The 25472-nt window shown below is 41.4% G+C and overlaps 1 protein-coding gene across 1 annotated transcript in view; it reads right to left on the reverse strand.

Annotated features, from left to right (window-relative positions):
- Positions 1 to 25472, reverse strand: part of LOC134538581 (unconventional myosin-XV) — a 205305-nt gene that overhangs the window by 102303 nt on the left and 77530 nt on the right. The window contains exons 29-41 of the mRNA XM_063380005.1: positions 25220 to 25361; positions 22779 to 22916; positions 19730 to 19950; positions 18582 to 18668; positions 14995 to 15165; positions 13513 to 13668; positions 11955 to 12197; positions 10881 to 11101; positions 8748 to 8858; positions 5609 to 5724; positions 3715 to 3815; positions 1986 to 2344; positions 1106 to 1317 (exon numbers count right to left, since the gene is read on the reverse strand). Coding sequence (XP_063236075.1) covers positions 1106 to 1317; positions 1986 to 2344; positions 3715 to 3815; positions 5609 to 5724; positions 8748 to 8858; positions 10881 to 11101; positions 11955 to 12197; positions 13513 to 13668; positions 14995 to 15165; positions 18582 to 18668; positions 19730 to 19950; positions 22779 to 22916; positions 25220 to 25361 — 2278 coding nt within the window. The remainder of the gene's footprint in view (positions 1 to 1105; positions 1318 to 1985; positions 2345 to 3714; positions 3816 to 5608; positions 5725 to 8747; positions 8859 to 10880; positions 11102 to 11954; positions 12198 to 13512; positions 13669 to 14994; positions 15166 to 18581; positions 18669 to 19729; positions 19951 to 22778; positions 22917 to 25219; positions 25362 to 25472) is intronic.

Below are 25472 nucleotides of genomic sequence, written 5' to 3' on the forward strand. Positions count from 1 at the left end.
ATTTCGGGGATATGCTTTGCCGTCGATGCATTTTTTCTGTTCATCGGCACAGTTACAAAATAAAAAAAAATAAGTAAATAATTGTATAGGTATTCCAAAACAGACCTGACGAAATGAAGATAACTGAATTGCAGTAAAATGTCAACATTTCAGTAAGTCTCACTTTATAGTACCAAAATGTATTATTTTAGACCCTTTCAAAACCTACAGAGACATGGTGGTTGGTGGTCAGTTCTCACATGTCATCTCCCACCAAGGAGACACTTGACAGGGTTAAACTTGGATTTTTCACAAGTGTAAGACGTGTCGGACGTTTTCATTTGCAGGTGGGTTCTCTCGGAGTTCTCCCGTTTTCCCACACATTCATCCTCTCAGTGCTCCACTATCATCTCAAAGAAGCTCCAAGTCACAACTGACGGGTAGTTAGTTCCTTGAACCTGATAGTTCCGCTCAGGAGCGGCTCTGGGAAAACCTTTTGGGAGGGGCTGTCCTACTAGGAAAATATGCAGTTGCAAAACATGACATTAAATTGGTCAGAGATAGGCTTAGAATATTTACAAATTTATTGTCTCAATACTGAACTTTCATATCAGTTTCATACAACTTTTACTGAAAGAAAGTTCAATACATGATTTTAAGTACACCCGCCTTTCAAAGTGACGCTGTTCGATTAGCACAGTTTTGGAGCAACGACGCCAATAAATTACGGCATGATTTGAAGTACGTAGTGAGGTCGTAGATTCGAAGTAGCGCTGTTTTCTTTTACGTGAATTTTTATTTTCTTGCAGTATCTAGGTTAAAATGGTAGTCAGCAGGCACACTTACCTGATTGGAAAGAAAAATTATTTTGACTAACATACTCTCTTGTGGAAAAAAAAAAAAAAAATTATGTAGTGCTGTTTTGATTAGTGCTTATTTTAAGTGGAACAAATTAGAGCATTACTTCGAGGGGTGAGTAGTGTATTTAAGTTATTTAAATATAACCTACAAAATAAAATAAGAAATAAAAGTTGGGGTCGGGATGGGTTATCAGACGCAAAGTGTTAGGTTGTTCTGATACCACTCGTCCTAGGACTGCACCCAGTGACCGGGATCGCTCCCTTACTCTCGATCCGCTCCATCTTGTCCGTGAGGTGGGTGGACACGGACGAGCGTCGGTCGTCCATCTTGCGCGACTGGCTGGCGAAGGCCTCTCGGCTGAACACCTCGTTCCTGGCGTTCTCGAAGGCGTCGTCGCGGTGGCCCGCCTTGCCGCCGGCGTGGTGCTGGTGCCTGATTGGCTGGATGGGCGGGGGCGGCGACCGCGGCGGCGGCTGGCTGCAGCGGGGACACACACGCTTCTCACCACGCTGCCCGGTTACAGCTCGCGTGGCACATTTGTATCATAGTAAAACATTGTCTTATCATCTTTTTCTTTTAAATTTAATCAAATACCTGAAAATTTACAAAAATAAATATTCTGTTCAAATATTGCTTACAAATATCAGAAACCTACATATTTCAAAATCAAAAGTAGAACACTTCTAATAATCTAAGCCTACACAAAGCTATATAATTTTGTAACCAGGAACTGTAATTTTTTTTTTTTTTTAATAATTTATGTCCTGTACTTTACAAGTTCACAAATGACTACATCAATATTAGAATGCTAAATACGGTAAAATCCTTTTAGGAAGTTTCCACCATTTTGAATTAGAACTATGAACACAGTGATGTGTGTCCCTTTAAAAGAAGTTTTCCTGGTTAATACATTTAAATTTTTAAGTCCCAAGTCCCTTGAGAAACATCTAAACAGTTTTACTGTATAACTACACTGTTCACTCTCTCTACAAGCTGCTCTACATTTACCAGTAACGCCTGATCTCCGGTATGTATGAGATAATTATGAATGATAAATGTCGTGGTATACTTAACCGCCACAAGGAATCAAAATGCTCAGGTATCTAGCATATCCGAGAGCAACTGACATCGGCGAGACGACTGACCTCGGGGAGTAGAAGGTGTTGGGACGCGGGGCCGGCGAGGAGTCCACGTAGTGGGGGGTGACCGGGGGCGGGGGCGGGGCCGGCCTCCAGCTGCTCGCGGACTTCTCCCCCCAGCCCGAGTCCCACGCGGAGCCCTGGGACGAGGGCGTCTTGTCCCACGCCGAGCCCTGGGACAAGGGCGTCTTGTCCCACTGGGCCCCGGGGGAGCCCGACTTGTCCCATGCGGAGCCCTGGGAAGAGGGCATCTTGTCCCACTGGGCCCCCGGGGAGCCCGACTTGTCCCAGCCGTTGGTGGGCGGCGACCCTTTGTCCCATGCCTTGTCCTCGTAGCGGGGCGTCGTCTTCTCCATCCGCTCCACCTGCAAGTATATGTGAGTACGTGAATACATTTGCACATGGATATTTGCGTGCATATCCCACACATACGCGTGCATATGTGCAAGAGTTCTCGACAGGCTCAATAACGTGACAATAAATTCATAACGCCCTAAGTAGGCACACAATTGCATATGTTCTAATTGTTCGTAAATATTATAATTTTTGTCTAAAACTTTTGTCTCAAACTATTTTTGATAAGAAAAGCCATACCTGCAAGGATTGAAAAAACAGGGTTAAAAAACTAAAAATCATAGTATCCATTCCATGTATGTTATTAAATCCTTTCTTATATATTGAACAAACTTAAAATGTTATTTATAACTTTGCTTGAAATTATTTTTTATAAGACCAACCACTACTGCAAGGGTGTGGAATGCCCACAGGCGCAGTGACGTCCCTAGAAGAACCAGCACCAGAGGCCGAGAAGTACTCGCATGCTGGGAAGGTCGTACACTGCACTCTCACAATCATTAGCCTAGTTACATAAGCTAAAGTGCGTTCATGGTAACCACAACACTTTAAAATCCTGTCCAAGTGTTTTTTCCTTCTTCCAGTAATTAAAAACTGTATTTTCTGAAACAACTTGTCGTACAATTTCGTCAGTTTAAGCTAGGCCATGTTAACTTATATTGAAGTGAAACTTCTTTTCGAGTGTTATGAAAATTCCAATCCATGAGGTGAATAGTCAGGTACGTGGTGGGGGAACCGTAGAGGGGGAGAGTGCGTCAGCGGCGACGCCGCTCCAAAGCATGCACCAGCGGACGAATGGGCAGACAATAAAAAAATAGGGGGGGATAGGTATATAGCGTACCATGCTGTGTGCTAGTTGTAACGGTCATACGTGAACACTGATCTCAAGATGTCTAAAACGACACTTGTGAGACAGATTTTATAAGAGTAATTTGTGTTCGATTGGAATTTTTTTTGTTTTTGTTCTTTTATTTTATTCAGCTGGAGATCGTGATTCAACATCATGCTTTAAAATAATAAAAAGGCAGAAGCAGATAAGAGGTATTATCGAAGGCAACGCGAGAACAAACCGCCAAAAAAAATGTCGGTGAACGGATGCGAAGGTACGATGAGCGGGAAAAGGCTAATTTTTTTTCCATTTGAGATAATACCGACATCCTTACTATTCTCAATTATACATATTGTCTCTTGTTCGATGAAGTAATACTAATATGTAATACTATCTATGCCTGACAAGCAGGATGTTTCACTTCTGTCGTACGTGGACTCCATGCACAGACTTTTTGTTTTGAAGTTTGAGGACAGTGAAGACCGCCGGGATATCCTGCGAGACTACGAGCCGGCTCCGCGCCGCGAGTCGGAGCGAGCCCGCGGGCCCCACCTGGCTGCGGACGATGTTGGTCTGCTGCACCTCCGAGCGGTCCTCCTTGCTCACGCTGCGCGTCGCCGCGTCCACGGAGTCCAGCGAGTCCCAGCGGCCGGCTGCAACACCGCCGCGCGGTCACAACCCAGGCGAGCACCGCACGCCAGTGGCGCGGCTGCCTGTCGCACGCCTCGGGTGGGCAACGCAGTCCGCGTTCCAGGCATTCGACCTCAGGTCAACACGAGCGATAATGGACCCACAGGGGGGAAAATCCTTCCAAAGCGCAGCAAGCCCTCATGCATCAAACCCCTTGTCGCTCAGAAACAATTTTCGATACCCCCAACCACTGCTGCTAAGGGTGGAATAAACAGGAGTTAAAGGACAAAAAAAAAAAAAAAATATCGCTATTTCTACTTATTAGGATATCTGTAACAATTAAAATAATTAATATTAATAGTTCTAAAAATTATCTAAATAATTAGTCTGAACAATTTTTGATAAGATAAACCATTACTACACGGGATGAAAAAAACATAGATTGAAATTTAAAAAAAAAAATTTAAAAAAAACTTCTGTACCATGTACAATATCAAATCCATTTTATTTATTTGAAAATTTCTAAATATCCTCTAAAATGCTTCCGTTATGGAAATTTCTATGTAACCAACCATTACGCAAGGGGTGGAAATAATATGGGTTGAAAAACAAAACAAAAAATGTTAACCTATTTGGTAATCATTATAATTTATTGTAAATAATCTAAACATTATCTAAAAAATTTGGCAAAAACAACTTTTTATGAAACTAATTACTACCGTTAAAATAGGTTTTTTTTTTAAATAAATAATCAATACTTCCTTACTATCAATATATTTGAATATTTTTAAAACCATATTAATATTATCATAAACCTTGGTCCAAAGCTAATTTTTATACCACTATTTGTGCAAGGGATGAAAAATAGAGCGTTCGAAGGCCAAAAATTATTCATAACTAGCCTAGTAGGTATAATGCCAAATTCTTTCTAAGCTATTCAATGCTGGATAGAGTGAGTAATAAAAAAATAAAAAATAAACATTTTTGTTGCATGGAATATGAGAAAATGTTTTATCTATCATTTGTCATGTACATCAAGTTCTTAAATTGTTGAAGTTTATAGAAGTTTCAGAACGCCCCAAAAAAAAAAAAGGATTTTTTCTTTGTGTGTTGTAAATGTTTTTCTTCAGTAGGTTAATAAAAAAAAAAATCAAAAGATCGCACTCGTTTGCTTTTATGATTGCTCAATATTAATATTACGCAAGGTTATTAAATAATTTTTTTTATTAAATGATGTTATAAATTTGGTATAATTAGTTAATCACGAATGATACCTATATTAAGTTTACAAATGTGAAATTATTATTTATTTATTTTTTTTTTACTTCAATCCTGTATTTAATAAATAAGTGTGAGAGACCTGCAAAATTCGCGGTTTCGATGGCCTTCAGGATAGACTGCACATACCCCCTGTACACTCAGGCAAATAACGCAAGTTCAGTTGGGCTGCCGACTTGTTAAGTCGCCTCAGCTGGTCTTGTCTGTGATTCGATCCGTCTTTGGTTGAGGGTTTATAACCGGTTTAGGTTCGTCCGGACGAACAGTAAGCCAATAAATGGCAAAATTATCTGAGAGGTGTATGTGTGTTTGAATTCTAGCCCATCGCCGGATGAATCCGCGAATTTTGCAGGTCTCTAGTAATGCACCTTTGATGAGAACTGTGCCTATTCACAATATTCGACTCGACTTGGGGAATATTTTAAACATTTGTTTTAGTATTCGCTCTGCACGAGGAGACTAGCACTGGCCCGTCCCGGTGCGGGCTCGGGGCTCGGGGCTCGGGGCTCGGGGCTCAGGGCTCGGGCGCCGCACGTACCGAGCTGCTGCTCCAGGACCTGCATGCGGTTGTCCTCCAGCTTCTTCACGGGTCTCTGCGGAGCGTCGTCCCTCTTGGGCGGCAGCACGCCCGGCTTCTCCGGCTTGTTGGTAGCCCTGCGGGTCAGCGGGAAAACAACCGTGTGCCACCAGCGGCGGTGCGAGGACACTTCGAGCAGCAGAGAAGTTCCACGAGGACGAATCCACGTCTCATACTCAGGGGCGCAACAACAGGGGGGGGGGAAGGGTATTTTGCCCCCCCTCTGAAACCTTGAAGTGGGGGCAAACGGGGGCAAAGAAAGTGCTGTGTAATCAATTTTTAGATAATAAAACTGCTTAAATAGCACAATTTTCCACCTTGAAATATAAATTTTCCCGAGGGAGGACCCCCGGACCCCCCCGCTTCAATAGGGGGGATCGATGATTCTTTATAAAAAGGTATATTGCCCCCCCTTTGGAAATTTAGTTGTTGCACCCCTGCTCATACTAGTCCCCTTTGGTTTTACTCAGACGACAAAAGAGGCTGTCTGCCGCCCGGCCGGCGCTCGGCAAGAGGGAAAAAAATCTAAAAAAATAACCCAGCCAGAGAGAGAGAAAGAGAAGGAGGAAAAGGGGGCTGCATTCATGTGTTTGTTTGTGTGTGTGAGTGAGTACGTGTTGCCACGCAGTAGTGTTCGTAACTCTCCCTTCCCTCTTTCATCGTTGTAAATAATCCGTGAACTGGCACCTAGTATGGACAGGCTTTTGTGATGCAGCTTTGATTCAGTCATTGTTTTGGTGTGAGGTTTCCCACGCTGTCTACAGAAACATGGTGGTTCTTTTGCAAAGATAATATAGGTATACAATAAAAAAAAAAGAGTGACCAGAAATGAAACTACTAAGTGATAAGTTTCAGAACTTGTTCATAGTGCGGCTCTAGTTGGACTCACAAATCGAGCAGTGTGATCGTGTGGCGACAGATGGCAGTAATGTGCAGAAAAAGAAGACAGGGGAAACCTGGCTGATGACGCTGGTGCGTGTATGGTTTGGCGCGCTCCGCAGTCAACTCGGGTGTTGGTACCAGTGCGTTGCAGGCTGTGTTTCGGGTGCCTCGCGGCCTGAATTCGCGGAGGAGAAAAAAAACGGTCGACCGCTACTGTGATCACGGCCGTGATGGTACGTGGCTGTGGATTTCTGCGAGGACTGGAGTGAGGAAAATGCACACTGGGATCGTGCCATCTACGACATGTGAAGAGAATCTGTAAGTCATCCTTTAACAATTTTATATTGCTCGTGCCAAGTCTATTCCCAGATCCTGAAAGACATCAGAGACACTGGTGAGACTTTAAAAATGGAACAGTTTCTAAATTCATGAAGTTGTTAACGAAATATACAAAATAGTACCTCTCTGAGTGTATTTAAAAATGTGGCAAAAGTTTTGGAGTTCAACAAAAAAATTCTTTAGTGTAGAGCTGCTGGCAGTGACTGGAGAAATGTTTTCCTTAGCAAGTGACTACCACTATAGCATGCTTAAAAAAAGGGTTCGCTCACCGAAGAATTACAAGTGGATAATTTTTGTGTTATAAATAAGTTGGGTACATACATCAGCAACATTAATTGATAAAAAAAAACCTTTAGTACATGGTTAGGTAGAGAATTTTTGATAAAATATAAATATATTTGAGAATCTTGTCATACATAATTTTTTTAGGAGATTAAATTGAAAACATGATGGTAATTTTTTTATATATTATGTATTTAATATTTTTTTTGGTTGTTAGGCTAGAACTATCTGCCTTTTCTTTGAAGCTATAAGTGTAAAAGTAAATATTGTTATATTAATCTTACTTTCAAATATGATATATATTTTTTATGTACTTCTTTTACATAATTTTATTAATGATTGCCATGGAGTAACTGATGTATCTTTGTAGTGAGTTAGCTGGATAATAAATCTGCAAATTTTTGAACTGAAGTTAGTATATATTATTGAGTTAGTAATATTTTCCTTTTTAGCTTGTTTCCACACAGTTCTGTTTTTGTACTTGAAAATCTGTAGAATCATTTAGGACCGTCGTTCATTAGAGTCGGGAACTGTTTGACTGTGTTTCATGGGGCGCGCAGTTAGTGCTCGACTCACGTAAGTTTTGCGACTTCTGACAGAGAGCGACAAAGTTGCTCACCTGCGGGTCAAATTATGTTTGAAAAGCAAATGTAACACATTCACTCCATTCAAGACTGAACTGTTTTCTCTCAAAGATAACAGCCAATGAACAAGTGACTATGGCTCAAGAAAACACAGCAACCCAAATTTGTCATGCAGATTGCTAACCCACCAAATCTTCTGACCTCAACATACTTTGCCTGAACTGGTAGTCACTTCGAGCATGACTTCATTAGAAGACTGTCATTAGAAACATGCAAACCACTATCATGATAAAAAATAACTTTTATAACTTTTTATTAAAGAATAACAGTAGTTCTAAAAGTTTATATTAGATAAATTTTATTATAACACTAGAAGAACTTTGACAATTTCAAAGCAATGTATTTTAATTATAGGAAATGCTGAGAAAGGTGTAAAACAATATATCCAGAATATAAATTTTGTCATTCTTTATCACTATTCACTTGCAGAAAATCTGTATCCAGGGCCGGATCTAGACTTAACTTCTTCCCCCCCCCCCCCCCCCCCTTCCACAAAACAGCAATAAAAAAAAAAATATTTCCATACCTGTGTGCTTACCAGAAACGTTACAGAGTTCAAGGTTCAACGGTCAGACAAAAAAAAACGTAGTTTTAATTGTGTTACAGTTTTATGATTTACAATATTGAAAAACTATTTGACTACTTACGGCAACTAAACTTACTTTTACTGCTGTATCACCGAAATCATATACACATTCAAAGTCCAATAAAAAAAATTAGGTACGTAATTATGACAAAAAAAATATATATGTAAATATGTGTGTGTGTATATATATTAATATATACACATACATACATATGTATATACACTCATACACACACACACACCATACTATTTTCAGTTACTTAGTAGATACTGAATTTGGTTTTTTTAACGTTCGCTTCAGATTTCACAGCTATCGCAGTGTACAAACATCTGTCCGACCCACGCGGAAGCTCGGCCGCGAGCGCACCTCAGACTGTGGTTGGCGGTGACTGTCTCCAGCTTGCTCCTCATCTCGCTGCTGATGCGCAGCTTGCCGATGCTGCCCGGGCTGGGCCGCGCCGCGCCCACGTCGAAGGCCCTGCGGGGGGAGACGACAGGAGAGTAGCTACGGAGGTCGCAGCGTCCACCCACCCACCGACACTCAGGGGGGCCGCCCACCACACAGACACTGTGCGGCCCAGGGCAGGATTAGGGTTCGTGGCCCCAGTGGCGTAGCCAGGATTTGTGTATGAGGGGTGTTAAGAAGAATGGCCCCCTCCGTATTAAAGCTGGTGGTCCCGGGGTCTTCCCCCGGGAAAATTTGGATTTTGAGGTGTAAAATAGTGCTATTTTTAGCAGTTTTCGGTACTTAAATTTAAATATTGTAATGGTAAAAAATTTATTAATTTTAATATGAATTTTGTTTGAGTGATGAATAAGAAATTAATTAAAATTTGTGGTAAGGGGGGGGTTGAATCCCTAAACCCCCCCCCCCCTGGCTACGCACCTGTGTGCCCCCCCCCCCCCCCACCCCCCGGCTCCCCTAAAAAAAAATTATTTTTGCACTCCATCAGGCCAAATTTGCCATTTACACCTGAAAACTGAAGAAGGGAAACCTGGGACCTGGTTTCCAACTCTCTCGATAGGACTACTACCACAAGACCTGTATGTTGTTGGTTTAGGATAATTGGAATGATCATGGTTCTTGTTTCAGGACAAATAAAAAAAAAATATGACAACATAAAAAAAAAAATTAATATCACTAACTTTAGTATTGAAAAAAAAAAAAAAAATATTTTAAAAACTAAACAATTATATTCAAATTTTCTTTTGATAGCGCTTAAAATTAAATTATAGCATAATACAAAAGTGTTAGTTACATTTTTAATCAACAGTTTCTCTACCCTTTTTTTTTATTTCAATTATTTTTTATTTAGATGTAGCCCCTTTACAGTTGAGTATTTTGTGGCCCGGGGCAATTGCCCCTTTTGCACCCCCCATCCCTACCCGCCACAGTGTGGGTGGCCCTATGAACACTCCATGCCCAAAGTCAATTAACATTACTACATACTCACGTACACAAAAGCCTAACACACGTTTGTTGGAATGAACATTGTGTTTCCACAGCCCTTAAAAGTATGACTACGTATGTCAAAAACTTCCATTCTTGATTAATGTAAAAAATAGGATAAACTATCCAAATCAAATTTGATTCAAATAAAAAAAATCAGTATATTGTTTTGTATGGCTATGCCAGAATAAGTGCTGTCAAATTCCAGGTACGCCCTCAGTAATCAGAGTTACGCGTGTAATAAAACACATGTTAAGCAAACGCCGAAAAAAGGTTACACCGAACACTATATTTAAAAAAAAAATTAAAAGCTTGTACAGAAATGAGCTAAACCATCAATTAAATAGTTTTCAAAAAAAAGTGCACAGCTCTATGAGCAATTTAATTTTTAAAAAAACTAGAATAATTAACAATATTTATATTTTTTTGATGCTGCAACCTTTGCATGCTTTGTATCTTGACTGTCCTGGGGGGGGATAATTTTTTTTTTTTTTTAGCACGCCCAATAAACTGAATAAGGATTAAACCAAACGGGATTTTATAAAAAATATATATATATATTCTACTACACATACGCAGCCAACGAGTCATCAAGCTTAAATGTTCCCGTAATACATAAATGACGTCATGTATTCCCGTAACCGTGTGTCTAAATCAGTAATATTTGCACTGAAAATGCGTGAAGCTTGGTAGCACTGCAGACTCTTGAAGGGCCTGTTTAGTGTAAATAGTGCAGTGCCTGAAGAAAAGAACAAAACTGTCACGTTGGCCAGCCTGCCCGGAAGTTGAGGACTTTTCGGTTTTAACAGGTGGTCCACCTGGCGCCCGGAAGTGACGTTTTTTCTACAGTCAGTTGTTGTTGTGTGGTTGTTGTTACCTCATGTTAGTAAAAAAAAAAGTGTTTTTTTGTCGTTGCAGTGCAATCCAAGAAAAAGAGTGCAATCATTGGTGGTGTTTGGAATAATGCGCGCCATATTGTGGGTGAACAAACAGGGCCACCGCGAGGGCGACTCAACCTCGACACACGCAAGCGACTACAACCGGACGCACCTCGCGGCCTTCTTCTCCCGGCTCTGGAGCTCGGCGTCCTTCCTGGCGACGTGGGTGTCCCAGGCGGGGTGGCTGTCCTTCCTGGCCACGTGGCTGTCCCAGGCGGGGTGGCTGTCCTTCCTGGCGGGCTGGCTGGAGCCCGCGGGCTCCCGGCCCGGCGCCCCCGCCTCGCCGACCTCAAACTCCTCCCACTCCACCCCCTCCTGGTGCTCCGCAAACTCCTGCGCACAACCAGGCATTGGCAAACTCTTCCTTACTTAAATTAAATTCATCCAAAAATAAGAATACAAAATTTTGTTCCTAGTTAACAGCCACGTTCTCGTAACAATACACACACAGAGAGTAAAAATAATTTGGACGCACATACACAGTTTCTCTTAATTTGTGTGCGTGTGTCTTTTTGTGAAGTCCCAACACTCGATTGGAGTTCTTGTCCCCTACCCGGCTCTCTGCAAAAGGTCTGTGCAAAGCTTCGACTTAGAAAATCAATCAAAGCACTCTGTTACACTCGATTTGAATTTTGTCGGGAAAATTGCCATTAGTTTTATTTGAAGCTTCGGTTATGTATGACGCAAAGCTTCGCATCTGACGTGTGTCTTCACGTTTGTTGCAAAGCTTTAAAATACAATGGAAGACTAAGACTTGCTCATGAAAATGTTAATTTATTTTTTTTGTGTGTTGTATGTGTTTTTCTTGAATGAAGTTGGTTACTTATAAAAAAAAATAAAGAAATAAAAATGTGCTCCGTTTGTTTTTATGAATGCTCAGTATTAGTATTATGCATGATTATTTCGAACATTATAAACGTTTGATGATTATTTATTCAGTTGAAACTATTATTTTTATAAAAGAAATGTAATACAGTTCGGCCAAGAACAATATTCTCAATTTAGAGTTAGCGGATGTTCCAAACACTATGTCTGACGCTTGCGTCGCAACAAGAATCAGGACTTGATGTAAGCCTTTGGACATACGCCATTGCTAAGCAATGGCGTGTCCAAAAGCTTATTTCAAGTCATGCACTCCCATTGCACAAATCTTTCAAAGATAACAACGAGAGTCGGGCCCACTCACGTGCGCATGCAGCTGCTGCTGCGGCGTGGTCTTGCGGTGGTGCTGCCGCAGCTTGAACTGCAGGAAGCTGTCGGAGCCGTCGTCGCGCTCCCCCTTGGGCGGCGGCCAGCGCCACTTGCCGATGCGCACCGTCTTGGCGCGGCCGTACGGGTCCAGGAACGGCCGGGCCTCCGACGGGTCGGAGTGGTCGGGCGGGGGAGGCATCGGCGGGGGCGGAGGGGGCGGCACCCCGGAGGAGACCTGCTGGCAGGGCGTGGCTCGTGACGCACTACCTCTGTCCGAGGTGGTCATAGCCCAAGCCCTCATACCCTCCCGAGCGATCCCTAACAGTTCTGTTTTTCTTAAGGCTCTGGAACTGGAACGCTACTCCCACCCTACCTTATTAGGGCGCATATGTGGGAGGGGAACGTGAGAATGCCGGTCGTTAAGGTCGGAATAATCTGCCGGAGGTGGGGTTAGTTTACCTCGGCAGCTGTAGCTAAATTACATTCACATTTAACTTTCCCGTTCACCTTCCCAAGTATACATTCCCGTAACAAGTATGCATCAAGAAACATTGGTCTTGATACTAATCAAACAGCCATTGCATAACATAATTGATCATCACCACCACCAACAAACTGTCGGCAACTACGCCTAATTTTAAAATTCAGAAGGAAATCTGGTTCCTTGGTTTACTTCCGGAAGACCATTTTGTTAACAAGAATTTGGCAGGGTGAGTAAACTACAATAAAGACGATAGAAACTTCAGACGCAAACAACCAGCAGAAAACCCGCTAACACCATCTTGAACAACGCCTACATAACAAGGAAAAAGGCACACGTCACACTAAACTGAACAGGAGCATATGTCACAAAGTCCGAACAAAGAAGATTATGTGTACACACAGAATTTTTATTAATTACTGTAATTATTACGTTTGTAAAATACTTATTTTTTGACCTAGCACACATGCACGAGGAATACCCAAAAAAATATCCGGGATTTTTTTTATAAAAAACATGTACTTTATATATTTTCAAATACAACTTTAAACTCCTTCAAAGTGCTCTCCATTAGCACTAATGCACATGTCCAAACATTGATTTCATTTTTGGAAGCAACTTTTAAATTCGTTCTCTTCGAAACCTGCTAGCGCCGTCGTGACATTGCGTTTTAACTCGTCGACGTTGGCGGAACACTTTTCTTTCAAGTCTTCTCTCACGCAAGGGAAAAAGGAAGTCCAAGAGAGCTGAAAACCTGGCAAACAGGTTGCGTGGCCGCGTGGGTCAAGATAGTTGTTGTTGTTGAGGCCAATCACCGGCAAACACCAAGAGCCACATGTGTGGGAGCGTTGCCTGATGCATTAACCTCTCGCCGGAATTCCACACAGCCGATCATTTTCGCCACAAACGTCTGCATAACCTTTTTATAACTCGGCAGACTGATTCAGAAGAGTTCCCGCAACAGTTCCTAGCGGTGGAAACTGCTTTTACAAGTACGTGGTACCTACGCAACATTAGGATTCGGTTACTTTCGGGGTTCGCTGGTAACAGACGGTGGGACAAACTGCAGTACCTTGTTGGACGTGGAGTACGAGGACTCGCTGGAGCTGCGACGGCTCTTCAGCTCCGAGAGCACGCTCGTGAAGGCCGTGTGGGAGCTGGTCTTGGTGGGGGTCATCTTCCGCGCGGGCGCAGCCGCGTCTCTGGCCGGCGACTGAGGCCGGTGCACCTGAAACAAGACCCGCGCCTGCTCGCAGAACACTTCAGCAGTGAGCCCTTACTGAATAATAACATCACAGGTAATATCTAGGTACAAGCAGGGGCGTAGAAACCGGGGGGGACAGGGGGGACGTGTCCCCCTGAACTTTTTTGGTGGAGGGGACTGTACCCCCCCAAATTTCTAGACTGTGATATTTTTATTTTTAATATTATTCTGCCCAAATTTATTTGTAATTTCTTCACTCTCAAATTTTATCTTAAGGAAACAATAATAATTTTAACATCGATAAATCCAATGGTTAGTTACAAAAACTACTTAAAAAGCGCTATTTTGCACTTTTAAAATCAAAATTTTCCGGTGGAGTACCCCCGGACCCCCCCCCCCCCGTCTTAGTAAGAGGGGAATGGGTTTACATGACATCAAAATCATTATTTGTTCCACCCAACTTTATGAACTCAGCTATGCCAATGGGTACAAGATTATATAATTAATAGTGATAACACCGAAACAACACAGAAAAGGATGCCAACAAACCATGTAACACTGAATTACAAGTTAACACATCATCATAAACCACCGAAATGCGACAAATTCATGAAATAAATCAAGCATTTTTAATTAAAACATTAACTCAATTCACGCAACCATGATCTTTTAATACATTAAAAAACAAAGGAATAAATTTATTCAGCATGTATTTTATACCAAAATAAATTGTCCCAAATAAGATTGCAAATTTTTTTTAATTTTTTTAAAATATTTTTACGTTGTTGGAATATTTTTCAAATACAGAAATTGTTTCCCATTTATTTTTATTGTTACAGGCTTATTTTCAAATCATTATACTGTAACTATTCCAAAAGTTCATCAGTCAAAATTACACTGTTTCGGTGAAATAATTACAACGAAACATTTTATGAGTCAAATTTGTTTGATATTATGCTATCTCTATGAATTAAAAAAAAAAAAAAAATACTTAAAAAAAATACAACCTAAAATTGTCACTTGTAATAACGTTACAAATAAACATGTCTTAGTGGCCGGAAGATAGGTGACTAATGCCTCATTATGAAAAAGGATGTTGATAAAGTAGGTACATAATAGTATGTATTCACTCTTCTCTTGAGTTCAGCTCGGTAAAAACAGGTAGTTAATTTTTTCCAATGAATGAATGAATATAAGTATGTCAGCTACAGGCAGTAGTTTGAGATAATCAACTGTCTAGCCAGTGGAATCGTTTATTTTTTTCAATGAATGAATGAATGAATGAATGTAAGTATTTCAGCCACAGGCAGTAGTACTGTCTGGCCAGTGGAATCGGGAGAGATGCCTCACCTGGGCTCGGGTGGTGGTGGTCTCCGGGCGGGCGGCTTGACGCGGCGGCGAGGCGTAGCGGGCCTTGGGGGGCAGGGGCGGGGCGGGGGAGGGCGCCGGGGGCTGCTGGGGCCCCGCCTGCCGCTTCTCCGTGGACCACAGCTCCGTGTTCTCCGGCTCCCTGAAGGACACCTTCCGCCACACACACACACACACACTCGCAGCTGGCATCTCGCAGTGAAGTAGCGTTGCTTGCTTGTCAATGCTGCGTGCATACACTTGGAATAACTGTTCATGCGTACCATATTCACCTGAGTATAACGCTACGAATTTTAACCAAAACTGTAGGAAACTAAAAGTGTGGGGGTGGCATTACAATTATTGCAAGCTTGTATCCTGCCACTGGGAACGGCTTCAGTGGAAAAACTACACGCTCCGCCTGTGAACTGCGTCACTCGTGCCACTCTAGCTGGACCCCTGCACGGGCCGACAGATGAGAGATGCAGGACGGAGGAGAGTGGTCACTGGGTTCTATCTGCTTCTCTTCAGCTGTGGCTGCCACGTTGGTGTCCCGAAAAGAGACCACGTGAATCGCTCTTCTCACGAAAGTAGCGCCGGAATGGTTGCAGTAAATGTGGAATGAATGTAATAATTTAAAAAAAATTTAAGTTCAATAAACTTCAATTGCCATTTTGCAATCCATAAAGTCTTTTCTTATTAACTCATAATCAAAAGTTTGGGGTCACATTATTTTCGGGTAAATATGGTGTATTGCATACCTATGTCATTTCACAAAAAAAAATACTACTAATTTATTTGATGTTTTAAAATAGTTTAGTAAATATTAATTGACTGAAATTCCTCCATGAATGGACATATGGGGTAATTAAACTATTCAAATTTATTTTTAAACCATAAAAAAAATTTCTTGGAAAACAACCAAAGTTTATTAAAGTTTCTATTAAAGTTTTTCAGTGCTCTGCAGGTTAATCTGGTTGCATACTTTTTTTAAAGAATGTAAAATAACACTAGGCTTTGCCTGGCAATTAGCATTCAAGCATTAATCTTATGAAACTTTGAAATCATAAAAACACAAATGTTAAATAATAATTAACTGTTATCACAATTTGTTAAAACAAAAATTCACGTATTTACCAAAAAGAAAAAAGTTCTATTAAAAAAAAGTATGAATTTGGTTATTGTTATTATTTATTAAAAATATAATATGGCATGCATTTAGCAAGCAAGTTATGTAGAGGATAAGAGAAAGGTGCAGTAAGAACAAAGAAGTGTTGCAAAGTGCAGAAAAGGAGTTGGAACTGGATACCATGTTTTATTGCATAATCATTGTACGTGCATAATTGTCATACCGTTATTTTAGGGTGTCAAAATTTAGAGAAAAAAATTCTCGCATAAACAAAGCATGATGTTTTTGGTCCCGCTGTTAGATTATGAGCCCTTTGTGTAGGTAGTTTTCCCGTATTAAAGGATGTATTTTAAAGTTGAAAGGTAATATTCATTTGGATAATACTGCTTACTTATTTAATTAACAGAAATACAAAGTTGTTTGATGTGTCATTTTCTTTTCAAGACGTTTTCAAACGTTTTAATCTTCATCAGTTCATTTTGTCGCTGCTGTATACCACGTATAAAAATGTAGCCAGCACTAGTTGGCAACATTCAAGTTTGGTTATGTAGACTCCCGCATAGAGCGCATGCACATTGTCGAATATCGCTATTGGTAGCTCGCCGATTGCATGCACCGCACACGCTGCTGAGTTAACTACATTTGATGGCCCGCACTCTTTCATGGCAAGTGTGTACCACCATGATAGTTATGCGTTAGTTCCGACTCACGTTCGGGTCACAGTTTTTGTTTATCTATTTAAAGTTAAACAAAATGATTTTGTTGCATGACATTAATATAAATTGTTTGGTGTGCTTTAGTATACTCTGCTTTTTAAATAAACATACTTTCCGTGAATATGTTTTGTTTTTATAACTAAAAAAAAATGCTTTTCTCGCATACAAAATCGCACCCCTACTTTTCAAACTTGATTTTCGTATAAAATGTGCGATGATTACGCGATAAAACACGGTGTGTAGTCCACAATAGTTCTATTTACCTATGGATTAAGAACAAACGGCACAAGAGGCCCGGGCGGTGGGCGCCACAGACTGTCCTAGCCGCCCACCACAATTCATGCACGCCTTCCGCCGCTTTTCAAAAAACACATCGTCTGTTCGGGACAGCGGGGGGACTAGGGTACTCAGCAGAGAGGCAGCGAGTGTAGTAGCGTCCGTCCTCACTCGACGTTGCTCAGCTCACACCAGGACTAGGCCTGTGCAAACACTAGATCTTTCATGTGAAGCGAATGTCAAATCTAATGTTTAAAATATTTGGGAAGTTGAACAGAATTGCGAATATTATTCTCAGTGAAGCTATATCACACTTATTTTATAAAATACAAGACTGAAGTAAAAAAATAATAATAATCATTGAACGCTTGTAATGTTTGAACTGATTAAGATACTAACCAGTTTGGCCATATGTATAACATCATTCAATAAAAATTATAAAATAACTATGCGTAATATTAATATTAAGAATTGATAAAAGCAAATGAAGTGCCTTCTTTTGAAATTTTTTTTAATACACAACTTTGTTCAAGCAACACATAAACAACAACAGATCTTTAGCTTCCGAGGTTTTAAAGCTCTGCAACAAAATGCGAAGCTTTCGCATCAGAAATGGAGCTTTGAATAAAATGAACGTCAAAAATTCCTGGAAATGCCAAATGGAATTTTAAAAAAAGAGCTTTAAGTAATTTGCTAGGTCGAAGCTTCACACAGGCCTAGTCAGCACAAGCACGTCCTGTGCTCACCACTGTGAGCTAGCAGACGCACGGTTAGGAGGGCGTGTCTCTCAGTGGCGTGCCCAGAATTTTTCTCTGGGGGGGGGGGGGGGGGGGAGTCAGGCAGAAGACTAGGGCCTTTCCAGGGGGCCTGGGGGGTATGGAATACCCCCCAGCCAGGCGGGGGGGTCCGGGGGTCCTCCTCCGGGAAAATTTTGAAAAATACGTGTTCAATATTGCTGATTTAGGCTATCTAAAAATACTGTTTAGTTAAACATTTATGCTTGTGTCATTGAATTAATTTTAATATCATACTAAATATTTATTTTTTTCATTTTATGAATTTAATATTAAAATATTTTTAGCCCTAGGGGGGGGGGGGGGTCCGGTCCCGCTCGTCCCCCCCCCCCCCCCCCCCCTAGGCACGCCCCTGGTGCCCCTGCAATCTGGGTGCTGGCGACGCAATCAGGGCAGCGACGTGGGACCGCCGAGAGATGGGGCAGCACCCTTCTGGACGAGAGGCGTGCACGATAAAACATCCCGAGCAGTGGGTGTGAATACTTAGAACGTGAACATAACAACGATGACTATTTCACGGTATATCTTTATAATCGTGATCACAGGTTAGTTGCGCAGTTAGGCTCTAGTTCCGTCGGCACACTTGTCAAGGGACCGGCCGGGTCGTCAGAGTCCGGCACGGGAGGAAGTGGCGGCGAGGGCAAGCGCGGAGAGACGCGTGCGAGGGGACAGTACCTTGGAGCTGCGTCCGAGAGAGTCATAAGGGGGTAGCAGCCCCGCCATCTGGTGGGAGGCCCCGGGCATGCTGACCATGTGCAGACCCTGCACAGGGGCAAGGACAGTGCGAAAGTCACGAGAAAGACGCCTCATGCAAATAAAGAGAAGCCACAACATTAATGTATTAATTAAAGTTGAAGTTGTTAACAATCACATTCCATGCTTTGTCGCACCACCGATCAATAAAGGAAGGCCAACTGTGAGCACAGCTGACGGATGCTTGATTGTTCAAGTGCTGTTCACATGCCGTAAGTGTTCTTTATGATGCTCCATGCAAAGGAAGAAACTCAAGGGAAAGGCTGATGATAATAATAAGGTAAAGACTTATCTAAGTGTAGGGTTGTGCGAACATGTCTTCCACTTACATCCGGAATTATGACAAGTCTCTTGACCTTTGCAAATCAAAATAATTGTTCTGTAATGTAATTTAACCCGGATACATGAAATTCATTACTCAGTAAACGCATCAAATGATTGTAAATTTAATTCTTAGGTATTTATAATGTTAAAATCTTTTGAAAGATTCCCCAAAATTTCTCAGTATCTAAGAATCCATAGTAGAAGTCTTTACGAAATGTCCTGACATAGGTATGAGTGGTCTATTTATTTCTGCATATACCAAGACTGCATCATAAAAAGCACTTGCGTGCGGGAAAAACAAGAGTCGCGAAGGCGCGTGCGTGCCGCGGTGGTTACGGAGTTATGGGGGCGGAGGGTTGGAGGGGCAGTGGGGAGGGGGAGGAGGGGAGTATTGGTGGAGGGGAGGAGGGGTGGAGAGGAGGGGTGGAGGGAATGGGGAAGGAGGGGTGGAGGGAAGGGGGAGGGAGGGGTGGAGGGAAGGGGGAGGGAGGGATAGTGGTGCGGGGGAGGAGGGGAGGATGGGTGTAGGGGTGGAAGGGAAGAAGAAAGTAGGGGTGGAGGGGCAGAAGGGAAGAGTGGTTGAGGAGGAGGGGAAGAGTGGTTGTTGGGAGGAGGGATGAAGGGGAGGAGGGGGGATGGAGGAGGGGAGGAGATGTAAAGGGTGAGGAGATGCGGAGGGTGAGGATGGGAGGAGGGGTGGAGGGGAGGGGTGGGTGGAGGGGTGGAGGGTCAGCGGGGGCACGTACTGGGGTGTGCGCGGACTGCGCGGCCGCCTGCTGCTGCAGCATCTGCTGGAGCGCCTGGTTCTGGGCGAACAGCTGCTGCTGCATCTGCATGTTCTGTGCCATGGCGGACTGCAGGAAGGCGCGCTGCAGGTTCTGCTGGTAGGCGGCCAGGGCGGGGTCAGCAGCCTGGTGGGCCCCTGCCCCCGCGGCGGGCACCGGCGAGTAGGGCGGCAGGCTCAGCCCTGCGACAACCCCCCCGCTCTCACCTTGCACTTGCATTGGATACATTTCACTGAGTTGCACTTGCAGCAGGGCCGGCACGTCCACACAGGCGAACTAGGTGACCGCCCAGGGCGCCAAGTAGCTGAGGGCGGCGCAGCATGACACACAACAGCTCATATAATATGTTTAACCATTATTGAAACTAGATGAAAATGGATTTTTGTAACAGTTTGGAATGTTTATATTGATATAAGTAATTATTTTAAGTCCACGGTGACCTGTTTATGATTTGTAATAAGTAAAAAAGTAAAAAAAAACACAAGCCTGCTTACATTTGATTGTTGACAAAATCTTAGGCTTACGTGATGTATTTTGAGGCAAGGAAAAATTTTTTTGGGGTGTCCGGTGGGGGCATTAAGGTTTTTCGCCTAGGGTGCCAATTTACGTTGCACCGGCCCTGACTTGCAGTGTAACCTCATTAACAAACATCCTGGTACTACAAAACTCTCATTAACACAACGTCTTTTCACGGTCCCTAGAAATTATTTTGGACTTAATAGTGCAAGGTAATTTGTTAATATGAAAGTATGATTACTTGTAACTTAAAGCTGTTTTTGATCCAAGTGTAAAATATCACACAAAGTAAATGATGGTTAAAACAAACATATAATATCCCATAATGATGTAAAGAACCGTGTGAAGCTTAAACTAAAATTATGTGATGCAATTGCTTCAATTGATTTGCTTAGTTGAAGTTTCGCACAGGCTTAGAAAAAACAGATTAGTTTCCAGGAAGAAGTGAAGAAAACCTTGACCCACTGCTGTGTTCTTCGAAATGCATCGGCAAATTTCCGTATGTTAGTTTTAACTGTCTCTGGAGAAAAAAAAAACAGTCTACATGCATACTTTACACACAAGTAAGAATATATAAATAATGAGAGAAAGCAGTTTGCCCAACGAAGAGGGACAGCCCAGTAAAGCCCCTCCCACCCCAGCCACACCGCACCGTGAGGAATGAGCCCCCGTGTCAGCACGAGAACCCAGCTGCCACTCAATCAGGACATTACAAACGTCTGAAAATTTACCTATTATGATTCTGATTTTTTTTTTAAGTTTTACTTCTTTTGGCCCGTTATGAAAAAAATGATGAGTGAATTTTTACAATGGGAGCGCACAATGCAACAAAATTTCCACAGGATGAAAAAAAGTCTACATACAAATCAAAATTATATAAATATAATATATGTGCTTTTAAATATTTTACTTTAGTGATTGATATTAAATAGAGGTCCATATACGTATGTAAAAAAAGAATTTATTTTGAATATTAAATATAGCAATTGTGTTTATAAATTTTTTCAATTTGAATTTAAAGCGTGTGTGTGTGTGTGTGTATGTGTTAGTGTGTGTGTGTGTGTGTATAAGTGAGGTTATGTTCCCATATGTATAAATTATTAGCATAATAAATTATTAAATTATTATTCAATAAATAATTACAATAAATAAATTAGAATAAACATTCAGCATATTTATTGAACTTCATTATTAATTAAAATTAATTTGATTTTTTTACTAAATTTAATAATTAATCTTATAGGCTACACGTGTTTGTATTAAATTTGAATATTGAGTATTTATTAAAAAATTAAATTTGATTGATTTATATTTTACCAACCGTATTTATAATATCACTCAGTCAGTTTATTATTTTATTTATATTTATTACTTGCATGAAAAATTTAAGTTTTTTTTTTTACGATAAGTATAACTTCTAACACACGTACATTAGGACATGCACCATTCGGGGTCCTCAACCCCTCATGTTATGTGCCCCCAATTTTTTGAAAGTTGGTACAATTAAAGTACGTTAATTTGTGTGTCTTTCAAGAGCCTTCAGGCTCAATCAGACCTCCTTGTGTGTGTGTGTTAGTCAATTGCCTCCAAAATTTTCGGAACTTTGAAAATTGATTTTGTAGTGTATTTCGAGGAATTGATAAAAAATTTTAATTCAATATGAACTGAAAAGTAAAAAAAAAAATCTTATAATTTAAGCGATTTTTTTTAATAGAGACAGAATTAAATACAACTCTGTATAGCAAATAAATTTTAATAAGCTAAAAATATGAATCCAGTAATTAACAAAACAATTAATTTTAATAACAAAAAAAGTGTGGGGCGCTTGATATCAGATGTCTTAAATTTTCTACCATTAGTGTCTATTCGTTAGGACAGGGTCATTATGAAAATGAAAGAAGAGAGTTCCTCATGCTTTTTTTTCATTAAAATTAATAAAACTGTTTTGTTTATTGCTTGAATCTAATTTTTCGCTTATTAAACAATTTTGTGATACAGAGTTGTAGTTAATTCTGTCGCTGTTGAACAAATTACTTAAATTTTAAATATTATTTTTCACTTTTCAGTTCATACAACTAAAGCATTTTTTTTTTTTTTAGTTTTTTAAAATATAATTTTATTTTTTTATATTTTATAGAACCGTTGATTGCAAAGCTTGAGGATAGGAAGTTTTTTTTGTTTGTCCATACAGAGGATCCAAAAGAATCTAGATGGTTCGGATATTTCGGCAGTAATTTTCCTCATACATATTTGGAATGCCGGTGTGCAAATTTTCATCAGTATCTTGCTACAAGATGTGGTAACGTAAAATGTAATGGGGTGATTTTTTTTTCTTTTTAAATCTCACGGAGATAAGAGACCTCCCGCCTTGTTTTCGAGGTCAAGTGTGTAAGATTTAGTCTGGCTCGGACAGCGATAAATCAGAACCAGGTCGGAACCGAGCAGCTACGAGCAGCGAGCTCCAAGAGGCGGCGTCACGAAAGGGCAGGGTTACCTTGCATGTTGTAAATGGGGACGGGCAGGTAGCCGGGGGCGCCGCCCTGCGGCAGGGGGTGGCCCGCAGGATCCGCGACGGGGAAGAACTGGTGGGCGGCCGGCTGGCCCATGAAGGGCAGGCTCGCGGCGGGCTGGGCTGTGCCGTCAACACCCACCCCCCCGTGAGTCCCCGTGAGTCCCGGCACGGCGCCCCGGTCAGCACCTCCCACTCGCGTCCCGCACTCTCGCTTCATCGCAACGACCATCGGCGAGTCGGGGAGAGGGGCAACATGTTAGGGGCAGCCAAGTGGCGTAGCCAGGATTTGTGTATGGGGGGGTGTTAAGAAGCATGCCTCCCCCCCCCCCCCCCGTATTAAAGCAGGGGGTCCGGGGGTCCTCCCCCGGGAAAATTTGGATTTTTCAAGGTGTAAAATAGTGCTATTTTAGCAGTTTCCTGTACTTATATTTAAATATTGTAATGGTAAAATTTTTATTAATTTTAATATGAAATTTGTTTGAGTGATTAATAAGAAATTAATTAAAGATTTGGTGCTAAGGGGGGAGGGGGGGGGTTTGAAACCCCTAAACCCCCCCCCCCCCCTGGCTGCGCCCCTGGGGGCAGCGAAGTGGGAGCGGAGAAAAAACCAAATTTTAGTACTAAACGATGGTTTTTTCCACTTCATTACAACACTGGAAACCAACCAAAAGTCAAAGCTAAGTCTTACTGTTAAAGTTATGCCAATAATTTTTTTTTTTTTAATTTTAACTTTTACCTTCTGGCTTTTTCCCTTCTCATAACAACTAATGTGATTGACTTCAATGTGGTAGGTGGAACAAAAATCAATCCTTCCTTATTTAGGTGTAATTGATAAATTACATTACTAGTGCATTATGTGTAAGTAGTGGGTAGATAGATGATATCACTACATTATCATCTTTATTTTAAAGTTGAATTTAATTTTCTTATTGATTGGTGATGTTTGAATTTCATATATTCATAGTCTTTGGCAACACAGTGTATTAGGTATAGTTATAGGTTATACTTAAAATAACGTTTTCATCGAAAGTGTAAGTATGGATTTGTATGAGAGAGAGTGACATTTTTTCTTCTTATGTACAGTGTCTGGTAATTTGAATTCGCAAAGGTGGTCACCTTATTTATGGGAAGGGGCGGCAAATGTGACTACTGCTCAGGGTGGCAGACCTGGTTGGGCTGGCCTCGGAAAATAATAACAACAAAGCTAACTGGTGGTGGGTTGCTCCCAATTCTTAAGTAAACTTGCATGCTTTTCAAAGCAGGCTTTATCAACCCAAAACTTTTACCGTCTCACCAAACTCAGCCACAAAGCTGCCACTGTGTGGTACACTACCAAGTTTCTTCTTTCAAATATCCCACTTCCTTGTAATCCAGACCTTCATGCATCAGGAACAGATTGCCCCTCACATATGCATTAGTTTTATGCTGAATAAAAGATGTATAACTAAGAAAAATCGAAAATCTTTAGAAAGTGACTTTTGTGGAATATTAAGCGATTTTCATGAAATTTAGTAATTTTTTACTAAAAAAAGATACAAAATCATTTATTTCCTTCAGCAGGTAATGAGAACCTTGAAATATTATTAGAAGTGATTTTATTGGCCGCTAAAGCAAGTTCATGACAAGAAGAAAACCAAGTGACCATGTGGGAGGTGCTGACCTTAAATCATGCAACACATAAAAAGCAAACACACAAAGCACAAATACATACGTTAAAAACAATTACACAAACAGTTCCAACAGTACCGGCACAGCAAAAGTACAGTTCGCTAAGAAATGTATGACATAAAATGCTATCACCATTTACCATTGCCCCTAAGAAATAACATACAGGCTTATTACAATTTTGATAAAATTTGACCGTAACAAAGCATAACTGAGGGATTAAAATCTCCAATTGATTTAAAACTATTACGAAATACTTAATGCAAAATGTAATCAAGATACATCTACGAAGGGCAATACAAAAATGTTAAGAGCCAATATAATTTTGTACGCATACCATGCTTCTGACAGTTCAAGGTATTTTTTTTCTTGTGCATACCTCAAAGTCTTCATTTGTAAAACTGGTAGGAGTTATAATATTTGTTTGGTTGCATCCACATTTGCCACCAATTTTATAAAAAATTTTGCAAAGGCAATTTTTTTTTCAAATTATGCTCTGTTCAATAATGACGATGCACCGTTCAATTAATGAATGTAGCGAAATGTATTCATTAAGTATATTTACTATGAAAAATAATCCAAACAAAAGTCACATAAAGTTAGTACCTACAATCAACATAGCATACGCAAGAGCAAGGAATATTCTGTCGATATGCGACGGACGAGCAAAGCAAGGATGTCGAGACGGCACACATGCACAGACGCCAGCGCAAGGCGGCCCGAGGCGCGAAGCAGGGCATGCCGGGACGTGGCGTCACCTGTCGGAGCGTAGAGCGGCATCCCGGGCATCATCACCGGCGGCGGGGACATCATCCCGGACATCATGAGGGGCGTGGGAGAGGTCATGTTCGGGATGGGCGTGAAGCCGAACCCGGCCGCGGCCTGGCTCTGGTTGGAGCCCTGCAACACACGCGGCACGCTTGCCAACACGCATGCTTGTCTGCTCGCTGATCGCACGCCTTCGCACCTCATCGACACGGAGACCTCCGGACAGGCCCGTGCGAGGCTTCC

Source organism: Bacillus rossius, chromosome 13, assembly GCF_032445375.1.
Source record: "Bacillus rossius redtenbacheri isolate Brsri chromosome 13, Brsri_v3, whole genome shotgun sequence".
NCBI lineage: Eukaryota > Metazoa > Arthropoda > Insecta > Phasmatodea > Bacillidae > Bacillus > Bacillus rossius.